Source organism: Parasteatoda tepidariorum, chromosome 3, assembly GCF_043381705.1.
Source record: "Parasteatoda tepidariorum isolate YZ-2023 chromosome 3, CAS_Ptep_4.0, whole genome shotgun sequence".
Taxonomy (NCBI): domain Eukaryota; kingdom Metazoa; phylum Arthropoda; class Arachnida; order Araneae; family Theridiidae; genus Parasteatoda; species Parasteatoda tepidariorum.
The window spans coordinates 18961861-18977612 of NC_092206.1; the positions used below are offsets into that span (position 1 = coordinate 18961861).

The 15752-nt window shown below is 28.3% G+C and overlaps 1 protein-coding gene across 3 annotated transcripts in view; it reads right to left on the reverse strand.

The window, feature by feature from the left end:
* Window positions 1-15752, reverse strand: part of LOC107453443 (ras guanyl-releasing protein 3) — a 58561-nt gene that overhangs the window by 30677 nt on the left and 12132 nt on the right. Inside the window, exons 1-2 of one of the 3 annotated variants that reach the window (XM_043046836.2) lie at window positions 9074-9583; window positions 2526-2637 (exon numbers count right to left, since the gene is read on the reverse strand). In XM_043046836.2, coding sequence (XP_042902770.1) covers window positions 2526-2568 — 43 coding nt within the window. In that variant the 5' untranslated portion in view covers window positions 2569-2637; window positions 9074-9583. Of the gene's footprint in view, window positions 1-1401; window positions 1594-2525; window positions 2638-9073; window positions 9584-15752 lie in introns of those variants that run through there. The other 2 variants (XM_071178391.1, XM_071178392.1) reach the window with 2 other exon arrangements.

Here is a 15752-nt window from a genome sequence, read left to right on the forward strand (position 1 = left end):
TAGATAGATATATAGATAGATAGATAGATAGATAGATAGATAGATAGATAGATAAGGATCTTTTTCCAGAAAATCTATAGTAATTTCTATAGATGACACACACAAATTGGTTTCTTCCAATTTTGTTCAACATCTAAATTCTTTAAGGAAGAGGTTTCTCCAGACAGGGTCTTGGGGTTTGGGAATTTAGGTCGTATTTTTATTAACAGTTACATCACGAAATAACCTCGCAAATTTGGTCTGTCTCGTCTTTTATGTACTAATTACGAAAGGGAATGGGTTGCAAGATCTCCCCTAATGCCGCAATCGAACTTTATCCAAAAGAGAAAATTTAACTATTGATTCGTTTTAAGAGATGGACTTAGACATTTAGACTCCAACGAAATTTGGAAATTCATTTCAAAGAATTGTTATCCATTTATTTCATAAAATAATCTGTTAATTGGAAGATTGACTTCTTATGACTCTTTGTGAAAGAACGTTTTCTAGGCCGCAGAAAACTCCTTTAAACGCCAAGAAACTGAAAAAATCGATGTCTCGTGGAACGAGAGGGAAATTATCACGAGAAATTTCATGCATGAAGAAAAAAGAAAAAAGACATTAGCGGTCTTTTGTAATCAGAAGACAAACTTTGGTTATTTATTGCAACAATCAATGAAGAGCTAAGAATAGATTCCTAGGTTGATAATAGCAGCCCTCAGAAACCCCTAAAAATAGCCCTGCCAGAAAAAGTGCGCACCATTTTCATTGAAACCACAGGCGATAATATAGGTTATAACGAAGAATATCCAAGTACTTAAAATAGCTCCTTTTATAAAAAATAGATTATGGGAAGTTTTAGTTAATCGAGCGAAAAGATATATGTAATTCACAAGGGATTTTTCAATCGATATTTTTTTTAAAATTTAATTTGACTACGCCTTTCATTCATATAGCAATCTCTCTTTTTTATCAACTAGAATATGTAAATAATTACTCAATTTGTTTTGATAAAAATAAAAAATAAAAAAAACGATAGATATCTGTATTGCTATTATTGTTTAAACTAAAACATTTTGTGAACGATTCAAGTACTTCATTTTTTTTTTAAATCCAATTTTGATAGCGTTCGTCATGCAAAGACAAAATTAATAATTAAGGCGACGGAAGTAACTTTCGTAAATAAAAAAATTGTTGAAAAGTGGTGAAACACGATTACTTATCCTTTTAGAAAAAAAAAAAAAAAAAAAACTAATACGTGAGATATCGATTAAACAAGCAACTCTTTTTACATGAATTATCCCCTCGCCCCCGTCCCGAAAATCATTATCAAAAACTACATTTAACTACAAAATTTTGATAACATCCCCTCTATTACAATTAGGCATTATCAAAATATATCTTTATCTTTGTGTAACTTACGTTAAGAGAAATTTTCAGCATTATCCAAACAGTTTCGGCCAATTTAAACGACGAATGTAAATTATAAACAATTTAAACACAGAAAAATATATTATTTAGCAAAAATTATTAACTACAGAAATCTACTGGTTTACATTTTTGAGAAGAAATCTACAAAGAAGCTCTAAAAGTTATCAAGTGCTGTTTCTCCTAATCAAATAAAGCGACACCCTTATTTTCCACCTTTTTTTCAAATGTATTGTTCTATTTATCAACTGATATTATATCATCAAAAGTTTTTACAAACAAAAGAAAAAAAAATGCAGAAAACTAAATTCAAAAATTTGACCTTTAATCCAAAATGGCAATGAATGAAACCCTTTAACGCAGAATTTTTACTAGGCATATTTTTAATACCTTTTTTTCTCACTATTTTGTATTAATTTAGGTCAAAATAAATGAAAAATATTACATTTTGCATTTTAATAATTTATGGTTTAGAAATACAGCATTTCTCTTATNTTTTAATTCTTCAAGTTAGGTAATATTACATTTTGCATTTTAATAATTTATGGTTTAGAAATACAGCATTTCTCTTATTTGTGTCCTTTTTCTACCACTTCCAAACGAGGCTCACTTGTAAACAATAATTTTTCAAATTTGCACTTATTTGCGGTTATTTAAATGTAAGAGAAACAGTTATTCATCATTGAAATTTCTTCAATTTACAAAATCAATTATTGATAAATTTTTGATTATGAATGAAAAAAAAATTTTTAAGCTACTTTTTTTCAGATTTTATATTTAATATAAACCTAATTCCTATAAAACAACCTAATACCTAATTTTAGTATACCTAAAAATACCAAAATGTATTTTTGCTTGTTATTAGAGCTTTGAAAAAAAAAGAAGAAAAAAAAATACATAAAAATGACACTTGTGTGCCACGGTGTCAAAGGATTAAAAAGGAGACCAGAAAAATCGATAAAAATTTCCCTTCATAAATTATTTCGAAACTTAAAACACACCAATAGAAAATACGATACGATATGAAAAATATGATTCAATTAGAAAAAAATATAAATATATATTTACACTAGACATATTTTTGTAAAAATAGATATAAAAATTACTAAAGATCTTACCTGGCCATATGAACAATGAGGGCGGTGGTGTTAAGGGCATCATTATTGAAGTATTCTTGGTTTTTAACTATATTTTATGAAAACAAAATCCTCATAGCATCTTGAGTTATACCTAAAATAAACAATCACACGAATAAAAATATTAAAATGAAATAACTGTATTACAATTAATAAAGAATATTAGAAAAAGAGCAATCTCTATTTAAATGAGCGAATTTTCAAATTAATTATAATAAGAATATTTCCTAAATAAAAACACAGAACAAAAGCAGAAAATTATATTTATTAACAAAAATTAATTATTTATTCGGTTAACAAAATCATATAAAATAGGGTGCAGAAAACTGTTCTTAACAGAATAAGTTTTTTTTTTTTTTAAAAAAAAGTTTAAACATTGCAAAATTTAAAAAATATATATTTTTGAAGTTTATTTTCTTTAATTATACGTAATAATATCGATAGGTTCTTTTTATTTAGTAGCCACCTTTTGCAAGCCTTTATGCTTGCTTGGATAAAATTACATTTCCAAAAAAAAATTCATATTAGAAATAACCTACGGCTATAAAAAGTTAATTCATTAATAAAAATATTATAAATGCGTGACAAAATTTAGTTTAACATATTGAATTTAAAGGACTTTAGTTTAAAATATTTGGAGAAGCTAAATGCATTTAAGGTGTAGGTTATACTGAATGGCCGAAATTGATCGAATGTCCTACACTTTTAAACTGTTCGTTTAAAAATGTACGAGTTGTTTGTCAATAAACGTATGACTTGTTTTTCAATCGCATGTTTTTATGAGTTATGGTCAGTATACTAAAATTATATGGAAGGTCTACTAACAATGGCAAAGAAACAACTGAAGCACTTGAAAAATATGTTTACAAATCTCAACGATATCGGAGATGCGGTTGCCATGGTGATAGAAAAAACAAGCTTAAAGATGAATAGAATAATATTAGTTTTCATGCAATGAAATACATCTATTTAAAATGTAAACATCCAAATAATTCTTTCTCAAAATTTATTTTTCAACAGAAGTTCTTGCGAAAATATACGACCACGTGTCTTAACTTTCCCAATTTCAGGGTATTTTGATAATTTGTTTTAAGAATACAAGTTAAAAACAAATAATATAGAAAAGTGAAGAAATAGGAAATATTTCGTGAAATAATTGTTTAAAACTACTTTTTTATTTTCAGTTTATGAGTTAGTAAGATAATCTTCTTTGATCGACACTTTCTTCTTCAAAACCATAATTATTTTAATTATGTACTTGAAATTATTAAAACAAACTTCTTTTCATTTTTATATAACTTGTTGAAAACTGTTCGAGAAAATATTCTTTGTGATATTATTAAATAAACTTTTGATGCATTTTTTTGACTTTAAATATTTTTTTGCATTAACATTTTTAACAATGCATTAACATTTTTTTTGAAAAAACTCTTCTATAAATGACAGTTATTCGTAATAGTTTCTTATTTTTCAGCTGCGGAATTTTGTGTTTAAAATAAAGCAAAAAAAAATCCAACAAGTCTTATTTTTTATTAACAAATTTTTAGCAGCAATTGCTTGAAAGTTGATAAAATTCAGAAGCTAACTATAAATAAAATTGTTTTAGGAAATAATACGAAATTCGAGTTATTTTAACATTAGAACTTGTGCTATTTTTACTATTAAAGCCTGAAAAGTCGGAAAATCCCGGGTTTTTTATTATTTATTTAGTTAGTTTTTATTATTAACTTTCTTTTATCGTCGAAACTAACGAATAAAAAAAACTTAGATCTTCAATGTTTCAACTTCAAATGCTTGGAATATTGAATCTGAAATTGGATATTCTACAAAAGTGTTAATTCTAGGCTCCTGAAAATTGGTGTCATGTACAATGTCAGTCCCGATCTTAACAGCAGTTAAAAAAATTCTTTTAATTAATCCTTTAGGGAACTATGACTGATAAATCATTATCAAGAATTATCAAAGCGCATTGTTGCAACTTTAACTACATACGCTTTTTTTCCTACAATAATTTAAAAGGAAACATCTAAGATACTTTCTAGATTAAAGTTCTACTCAATCAAAAACAAGAGTATATCAAGCGTTCATTAATATTCATTAAATTTTAATTCTTCAAGTTAGGTAAGCACAAATAAAATAAACGCGTAAGTCATATGGAATCGACGTCACCGAATTAGTATTTTGAAAGTTATCTGAAATCTTCTCAAGTCATCAACCCTAAGCTACATTAATGGAAATACAGAGCTATAAGCTACTGAATATTTAGCTTCTATGTTCACCCCATATGACGAACAAGTATTCAGCTTTATAACGGTTAAGTAAACTAGTTTCGTATATCCAAAAGGATAGTTGTATACTTTGTGGTACGCAGACTGAAGTGCAAAAAAACTTGAATAAAGCACAAATAATGTACAGAAATGGACATACTAAAGTTTCGATTCTATTAACGAGAACCATTCTTAGTATCTAAACACCAAAATGATGGTGTTTCTCAGAGTTTAAACACTATTTTGTTGTTTAAACACTGAAGAAGGTCCTTGTTTAGAAAACCGAAAGTATAGTATTTAGTGTTATATTCGCGTTATTTTTCACTTTAGTCGTTCTTCCGTATAATTTTAAATGTGTGTTTTGATTGAATTGATAATTGTTAGTTGTAATGATTGATTGATTGAATGTTGGGTTTAATGGCACAAAGTCCACAGAAGGACATGCTGCGCCAATTGTTAGTTGTAACAGGAATTAATAAGATATAGTGTCTTTATCAAATGTGATTTTGTTTAGACGAAGTTAGTTGGCTTAACCACTCCTCAAAATTTATGCTATAATTTAAAGTATGTTTTTAAACTTGATTGAATTATTTTTATTTTAAAGGGATGCATGTGCAACGGGTTTTATAAGCAGGTAAATCTCACCTGGAATTAATTTGTATGTATATCATTTTTATTAGATTGTAAAATAACTTAAAATATAATGTCAAAATAGTCCAGATTTTAAAAAATTATCATCTAGAACTTTTAAATCGTTAATATTTTTTTTAAAGTTAAATTCGTCAAAAAAGTTAAGCGAGCTCTAATTTAAAAAATGAAATGTTCGAATTTGAATAAAAGGGGGGTGAAAATTACAGATGGTAGTTTTTCGAGGCATTTGAAAGCATGATTTCGAGGCTTAATTTGCATTCAAAACCTTTAAGTTACTATGTAAGCAAGGAGCGACTCACTTAAAAGTAATTTAAACGAGATTACAAATAGCGCTATTCACTTTAGAACATTTTTCCCTTTTAATAATTCTAAAACCTTTATTCTCATCTAAACTGTTCAAAATGTAGAGGGAAAAAATATAAGTAACAAAACTGATTGTTTCATTAATATTAGTGGCTCTTAACTTAAAAATAGGAATATATATATAAAAATTGAACAAAGTAAAGAAACGAAAAAGAAGCTTGTAAAAGATGTTAAATTAATTGTTAAAGTATTAGTTTGATCGAACTTTTAAACTATTAGCGCAGGTGAGATAATTCGTTAACACTATAAGACGGTACTTTATAATATTCACTTTATAATTTAGATGAAAAACCGATTCCATAACTTCAGATTGATTGTTATACACTTGGAGTTTTTATTGCATATATATACTAGGGGGCTAAGCCCCCTGTTCGCTACCGCTAACCAACCTCGATGATTGCTTCGCAATAATTGTTTTTTCTTGACAGAAAACAGTTTTGCTACTAAAGTTAAAATTATTCACTTAACATATATGTACTAAAAGGAATTCTGCTTGCTTACGCTTGCGCCTCTACTTCCCTCGACCAAATATTACTATCTATTACTATTATAAACATTTGGTAAACAGAAGTGATTTTTCGAAGTAATCTTTTCTTAAAATAACATATATATATATATATATATATATATATATAGATTNTTGTATTAATAAAAGAATTAAAACTCTTTCGGTTTCATAAAATGTCTTTGTTAAAGAGTAAGCGTAGAGCTATTCTATTTTGGGGATTCAAGGCTGAAAACATACCATTGAATAATAATTATATTTATATTTGAAAGGAGGAGTTATTTTTAGAATCTTGTTCCTCTTTCACTTCCGTATTAGGAAGCATTAAATGATTTTCCATACTGCGTAGAGTTACAAAGGCATGTACGACTGGGACCTAAGTACACCAATATCTGTAGTATTTAATATGAGAGCGAAGGTTTTCGCATGTCTCTTGCTGAATAACATGTGCCAATAACCATCTGCTGGAACCATCTGGAGTCTTGTCCACACCTCCTCCTTTGAGGAGGGCGGATGTGAACTGTTATAACCACCAGCATAACTTTCAATAAACCTTTTGATGACTTATTATGGCATTTTTCTGCATTTCTTAGTATGAATACACCAATGATAACAGAGATGTAGCCCTGTTATTACAAGACGTCAGGATAATTCCTTAGCGGAGGAAACTTACGCATTTCGATCTCAGAAATTAAGCTTAGCGGAGACCGGCTGTTATTACATTTATATATACTATATTCATTGTTGCGCTTCTTTTCTCTTTTCTTTATTTTGTTCGATTATTTATTTATTTATTTATTTTAATATTTTAAAATAGTAAATTCTTTATTCTAAGTAATTTCAACTGTAAAAACAAACGAGTGAGAGAGATTACAAAGTTTTTGTTTTGAAAATAGAAATTACCCATAACATTAAATGAAATTAAAAGACATAAAAAAAAGAAATTTGTAGAAGGAGCTAACATTTAAAAAAAAAAAAATTCATTTAGTTAATTTCCTGAATTTTTGCCACAGAGTAAAATATTCGACTGTTATATACACCATATCTAGTTTTACAGAGTGGATGGAAAAATATTTATATTTTTCACTGGATGAAAAATATTTATATATTGTAACACACCAAACAAACTATTCACGAAAGCAGTTCTCAGTTCACTGGCTTTAATGAAACAATTTTACTGTATCTATCGCTATGACAACAGTACTGTTTATTTCTTTGTCTGCCAATATTAAATGAATAAGTAATCATACATTTTTTTTATTTTATTTTTTATAAAGCACGTGGATAAGTTTTGTTTCTCTAAATCGATCTCGACAAATTGGTTCTCTTTAAGTCTATAATTGGCCTTCTAAATACACGGAACATGCGATAAGCCAGAAAATATGGTATTCCACACTATTTCGAATGGGATTGTTTCGTTCTTAATTTCCATCATTGTTGCACTCATTTTTCTTTCTGTATCTTAAGTTTAATTCTTCGAGTTACTTTTAGGTAATTATGAGGAGATTGTTATCGAAAATATGTGTCCTAGGATCCTCGCAGAATTCTGGCAACATTTAAATACTTTTTAAGTTGTTAGAGGAAACGAAATTAATTTGTTCATTATTCTTCTCTTTTCCTTTTAATGAAAGCAGAGGGGCTTACAGTAAAATATTTTTAAAAAATAAGTTTACTGAAATTACTAATTTAACATCATTATATTTAAATAAATTGTTTTAACTCTAATAATAATTATAGGGTTATTCTATCATGGTTGCTTTTTAAATACATTTCATTATTAATTTTTAATGCTAGTATTTGTTATTAACTTTAAAAAGAAAGTGATTTTATTTAGTTTTATTTGTTACTGTGCAGCATCATGTTTTAATAAAATGCTATTATCACTATAATAACAATTATACAGCAATCCTAACATCTTTAATTTTAAATACTAATTTTAACATTATTATTTAATTCTAGTCGTTCATAATCTTAAAAAAAAATAGAATTTAATAAATATTTAATTCAATTTTTATGTAGACTATTTTTTAAACTGTCCAGCATAAAATGGTAATTATTTAAAAAATATTGCTTCAAATCTGTTAGGATCCTAACAAAAAATACTTTTATTTTGGTTATTTTTTCTTAAGCTATCAAATCATCTATAGAAAAAAAAGATTTTAAAAAAAAATTAAATATTTGCTTGCGAGTTTATAATTGATAATTATAATAAGATGAATATAATATGATAATTATAATATGATTTTTTACCGTATTGCTAATTTAAAATTAAATTAAAAATAATTAATTTTCCAATTTATAGTAACATTGACATGAATGAATAAGTAAAAAAAACATTTATATTTAAAAAAGGTTTCACATGGAGAAACAATGCTTTATTATTATTTTATTTGTGCTTCAAGGATTGAGCATTACAAATTTGTAGTACTAAATTATTAGTGCTACAATTTTGAGATAATAGTGGCTAATATTTCAAAGAATTACATATATATTTTAATTTTTTGTTTAAGTATTTGATAGAGACTAATATCTTTTAATATAACTTTCTTGCTCTTATAAAATAAAAAATACAATAATTAGCTATACAATTTTAAAATTCAATGTAAAAAATGCTAGTAATTGGCCTACAGCAATATCATTAGAGACAAAATAATAATAGTGATAAATAACAATAAGAAGGCGTTATCTATACAATTTTAACAAAAAAATAAAAATAATTTAAAACAGAAAATCAAAATATTTACCTCACGCTTGAAAATATCATCTTTCACTTATAATAAATATTATGCTGCTGAGTTAAACCAAAACAGAAACTTTTGCCATGAAATCTAAGACATCAAAATCATGCAATGTTTCGGAAGGCCCGTCAACCAGCTGTTCAGCTGATTAAGACGAAGAAGAACGAAAGAAAAGCGACGATATAACAGACAGCTTAACAAACATTTAGAATCCTTCGAGTATTTAGAACGAAAAGTTTTACGAACATCGAAGACCACGATAGTATAAGCAATGTTATTTGAAGAATTTTTAAGCGTCTTTCATAAAAACATGTTTCATAGTCTCGGCTGCAACTGATTCTGAATGAAATAAAAAGTTCGCGTTCTTTAATGATGATTCATTGCAAGCAAACGATAATGTAAAATTGCTCATTTTCAGAGCAAAAATAAAGTGAAGAAGCTTTGTGACAAAACGTGTTAAGTCATAGTTGCAGATAACATGTAACGCTTAAGCGAATTTAAAAAAATAGAATAAAAGCAAACCGTTTACAAAATATCTTTCGGTATGACTATTCAAAAAATTTGTTAGAATAAATTATTTTTTCATGTTTGCGTCGCCAATAGCATATTTTAAAAATCTAAAATTTATTAATTATATTTTTTTGATAAAATAATACTTATGCATATTTTTCGCTTTTTTTCAATGGCATTATAGACGTTACTGAGTGAAACAACATAATGAAAATTAATTTCCAATGACGCTATTTCAATAATTCTTAAGTCTTCAATAAGTCTTAAAATTTTCAAAAATACAAATAGGTAAAAAGGTTTTATTTCATATTAATTTTTTTTATTTATTATTTTAATAAATCATTTTTTGTTTTGATCCACAAATTTTTAAATGTAGTATATTACGAATTTAATAAAAGTCTGGAAGTAAATTTCTGTATTGTAGTTGTATGCTGGGACAAACTAGAAAGTATAAAAAACCATTTCACACTGTTACAAAATTTAGCAATCAATCAAACGATTTTTTTTTTATTTACGCTTGTATTTGTATTGCCCCCATTTTTTAAACTTGACACGACTTTTTTCTTTTTCTTATTTTCTTCTTCAAATTCTAACTTGTTTGAAAATTATTACTATTTTAAGTGCTTTTTTGCGATTTTTTCTTCCTTTTTTTTATCTTACATTTTGTTCTGCTGCGCAAAAACAATAAGATTTAGGAGATAAAAATTATGAAGGTACAGAGAAATATCTACAAGGAGTAAGAGGAAGTAAAAAACAAAAACAAATTAAGATTATTTAATTTTATATCTACTAAATCCCGAAATCTGTTCTTTGCTGGATTTTTGAGATCAGTTGAGCCTCATTAACGAATTTAAACCATTCCGAGAGGGTACGTGTGCTGGTTATTCTTTTGAATGTCTGATAAGCCCTGCGTCTGTTTTTTGACCTCTGATGGACACACTATTGACCATCTTGTGTGCCATAAAAAAATTTTAATAAAGAGGTATAAAACTATGAAAAGAAATTATTAATTAGTTAATTAAATTTAGTCGTAACTTACAATTTAAGAAAAAAATATTTAATCAGTGAAATTATGTTATCATGGTGACATTTTAGTCAAATGAAAAATAATGAATTTATAGGCCGAAAACAATCAGTATAATGGAAAGTACAATTGCAAATATCATTGTCGCAAGAATCTTTTAAAAAATATTATTCCAGCAGCGTCACAAGGATATTTTAGAAGAATGGAAACAATACCTGTCAGATGAGTCCGAGTGCTGAAAGTACTAAAATTATCATCATTATCAGTTCAAAAACAAAGAGCTGACATCAATGGCAAGTTCGAAAAACGGATCTTAATTATGTTCATTTTTTTGAGGTAGTTTTCAAAACATGTTGAGTGAAGTGGACTGGAACAAAGGATAATTTTGTAAGTTAAGTGCTCTGGTCATTACGCAGAATGTTTATATTTTTTTTTCTGATTATGTATTAAATTTATTTCTTTACATATTTTTTTCATAATGTATTGTAATCACATCTTTAGCAGTATAAAGTAAACGGCTACAAATTGTTTTGGGGGTAATTTTATACAATGATGTGAAGTAATTTGTGCAAGGTTCTTGTTCTTGCTTGCGATTTTTTGTGCGAAGTGAAGTATGATAAACTAAATTTTTTTTATTGTTATTTTTTTACTTAAAAGTTTTTATGTTAAGCTTCTCTTCCTTTTTTTTTTTAAATCTTAATTTAAGTTATTTACAGCTGTAACTTTTGTTGATTTTTTTTTCTTAATTGATTTTTTGTTTACTAAATTAGTCTTGCTTTTAACTTGGAAAAATTTTTTGCTTTTAGTTGTAAATTTGACTTATACATTAGTGTACATGAATTAAACTTCTTTGGTCATTTCGAAATTTTATCAGTCTAGCTAGATTGGTTTATTTATGTGTTAGGTTTCTTTTAATACATTGTTTTGGTAATGTACAAACTACATTAATTTTTATTTACTTGAAATTTTGTCAATATATTACGATAGTTTGATTTAAATTGGCAAAAAAATCTGCATAAATAATGTATCAAGTAAATTTTTTTCGTTTCACCCGGAAAAAAAATCAGTCTATTACGATAGCCTGATCTAAAGTTCTGTTTTCTTTCAATTTCTTTGATTTAAAGAAGAAAAATATTATTTTTGCAAAACGTATACTTCATACGTATTCGTATATTCAAACATATACTTCATACATAAAACGTATACTTCATGGTAATTAGTAGACAATACTTCGTATTATCTACTAAATCCTGCAATTTGTTTCCTGAGGGATTTTGATGATCCGTTGAGTCTCACTAAAAAATTTAAACCATTCCGAGATGTGTGCTGGTTATTCTTTTGAATGTCTGATAAGTCCTGTGACTTTTTTTCTTTCTTTTAAGGGTACACTATTGACCATCCTTTATTCCAATCCACTTTACTCAACATATTTTGAGGACTATCGCAAAAAAATGAACTTAAAAAAGATCCATTTTTCGAACTTGCCATTGATGTCAGCTCGAATTACACGCAGAATTCTGCATCTTGCTGCTGTTTTTCGAAAGTAAAATATGTCAAGCAAAAGTTCATTTTGTAGTCTGGAAATCTAAATATCTCCTTTGCAAGCAAATCTTAAAATTTTAAAAATGTTCACATAAAATTTGTTTAGATAATTTCGGATACTTAGATGGATTTAGCTCCACAGTGCTACCGACGCATCAACACATCTCATGGAACCTCTTAATTTTTCCAATTTTTCATATTTTTAATGTCAGTATATGATATGCTGGTCAGGGCCTGATTACCGAAAAGGCACAGAGAGCAAGTGCTTCCCCTGTGAAATTCTAGGGGGGGGCNCCCAAATGACTGAAATTAAGGGCCTAATTTCTTTTCTTTTTGTAACAAAAAAAAAAATAAGAAAAAAAAATGACTCCAACAAAAACTCTCGGAAAGAAAAAAAATGGGATGCTTTGTGTTGTTTTGCCGCTAGTAAAAAAATTGGCATAAAAAAGAGACTAATCTTGCAAAGAACCTTTCGTATAACAACAAGTAATTGTATAATTTAATTTAGTGAAATATTTAAATTTTGTTAACATATGTGCTAGCTACTTCCTCATGTTTTTGTTAAGCACGTAAAGAAGGGTCCAACATGATTGCATAGGATCTCTGTATTCCTTTCTAAGGTTCTAATAGTTTTCACATGGTTTTTCTCTCTTTAAAATGTATTGTTTATGGGCGAAAAATATCAAAAGTTTCTTTTGCTCAGGTTAGGGGGGCCCCAAAATCCTATTATGTTTCCCCTATTTTCTGAGGTTAATCGGGCCCTGATGCTGGTGACTCATTTTTCGTGTCGAAGTCACCAAATCTCCAAGTATGAGTTTGGGTGAAACATTACACAAAGTGCAATGCCACGTTGGAGGCGTCATGACTATTTCTATGGAACTAACTGGTCGCAAGTACTGCGGGAATGCGAAATCGTAACCAAGTTTCGTTTTTTCCGGTATCCACGTTTCTTATACGTTTTTTATTTATTTATTTATTTACTTATTTTTTAATCCTATGATTGACGGACTTGGATGGCTGTAACCCACTTTAATCCCCAACCTAACTACCTCAACCCCATTAGCTCACCCAATATTTTAATCCTAATTCATTGTTTAGCCATGACTGTAGTCCATTATAATTCAGTTATTATAGTTTTGCACTTTTAGTTTAGTAACTTGATGTGCAGTTGAAATTAAGTTAAACATAATTAAGCTATTAATCTCAAGTAATTACAGTCATTATCTGCTAATCCTAATTAAGTTGAGTTAATTCTTAAATCAATTTAATACTGATTCATTCCATAGCTTATGTAATTGTATTTACGATGTCACTAATCCTTTCCTTTTCAGCAAAGCCTGGACAGACGGACTTTGGGTCTGTAGCATTGAAGGATCGGACAATAGGTGCTCAGGACGCATGGAACCAACCTTTACAACTACAGAATGTGAAGAAAGATTTTGAGCGTGTAGATTTAAATATAGTTTACTCGGCATAGTTTAAAACCAGTAGAAAAATGTAAAATTCAATTTGTTTTTATAATATATTCGATAGAAAATTATATGATTTTTATATTGTTTTGCATAAATACAATAATATCCGGATAAAAATCATATAATTTTCTATCGAACAAGACAAGATATAAGCTCTACATGAATATATTATAAAAACAAATTGAATTTTACATTTTTTCTACATGTTTAAAACTATATTTAAAAGTTGATGAGAAATCCAATCCACAAGTTAAAAATCTTTCTTCACATTCTGTGATTGTAAAGGTTGAGTACAAGCACACGGGACCGCACGCATTGCTTCTGGTGGGGGCTGGTGGTGTCCCTGTTCGATGAGCCTGGGTCCTTTGAACCCTAGGAGTGCTGGGTGAATGGGGGTTATTTAGAGCAAATTTCTCCCAATACTTGATTGAGGAGTTCCCTTGTCTTCTGGATTGGGTTCAAAACTTAGAAGGCAACAGATTTGAACATAAGCAATCGTAAACTGAGAATCGGGTCTGCTGTTCAGTGACGGTTATTAAAATAAAATATTGATATTGTGGTAATATGAGTCAACTCGCAGTCCGCTGAATCACAGCAACAAAGTTGGAATTTGGGGGGGAAGGGGTTGCGGAAAACAGCACTTTTATTTAAGCTCTTTTATTATGCTGCTTTTTTTATTTATGCTTTTATTAATTTTTAATTGTGGGCGTTTTTCTTAATTATTGACTATTTATCCGTCGCTGTATAAAAATGTATTCGAGTCGAGGTCTTCAGTTTATAAACACACTTTTGACTTAATGTTAGAAGTGACAAAAAAATCACTAAATAAAAATAATGAGAGAGTGAGAGATGAGATGTTGCTAGATATAAATCTTTACTTTTCCATCGAAATTGTTAAAAACGTACAAAAAGCTTACAATTTGAACTATTATATGACATAAGGTTAAAATTACTTATTGCTTACATTTAAAAAATCTAGGAAATAGTTCTTTTTTTTTTACGATTAACATACTGACAAAATGATCTTACGCGCAATTATAATAGTCATATATTTCACACACAAAATTATAGTTTGTTTTTTTTAATATATCGACCTTTTAAAGAAGGGAAAGTCCCGCAGTGGACTGATCGTTAAGACACGGTTCCCAGCAGGTCAACGAAGTCAAGCATCACTGGCTACGGTCAGTGTGCGGGTGGGTGACCACTTGGATCAGTCTGCGTAGGGACCGAGGGTGTGCGGTATTGGTCCTCGTTAAACTGTGCTACCGTAAAGTGCTCGACTTCGGACGCAGGTTGTTTGGGTTACCGAAGCGGGAGTGCCATTCCCTCCGCAGTGGATCAAAATTGTGATGGCGTGTCTTCAGATCATCCTCCGGGATGTTTCTCAGACCGTCGCCAATAGCCCATTGTGCAGCTCTAGTGCGACGTAAATTAACAATAACAACAACAATAAAGAGGGGGAAAAAGCGTTGATAAATGAGCGGCAACCACGGGGCTTCTTGAGCTTAGCCAGCAGGAGACAGAGCCTCCTAGGGAATTTAATAAATGGGTCATTCTCACGAAAACTGTCATTTTTCAGTTCATAAAATCCCAAAAAAGTAAAGTGAATAAAAAGCTCTGAAACTTTTTATATTAATAGAAATATGTAATGGCATTATAAAGAAAGTATATATCCTATAAATTATACTTAATATTTAAATTAATTAATTTTTTAAATAATTAATTTATAATTAATTAATTTATAATAATTAATAATTAATTAATTAATTTAATAAATAAATTAATTAATTTAATAAATTAATTTATTAATTTTTTAATTTATTTTTCAAATTAATTAATAAGTAAATTAATTATTTTCACTATTTAAAAAGTGAGGGAATGACACTAATAGTGAGGGAATGATATTTTATTTTAATACATGTTTTTATCTAAGTTACATCTACCTAAAGTTTGAAAATGATAACATACTAAGTATATCTAATATTTATTATAATTTAGTCTTATATATTTAATAGTTTTTACAGGTTTGGGAAATAAAATTGGCTGGCACGATTGAACAAAAAAAAATTTAATAATATACTCATCTTGAATCATTCCCTCACTTCAGCGTCATTCCCTCACTTTATACACTAGTGAG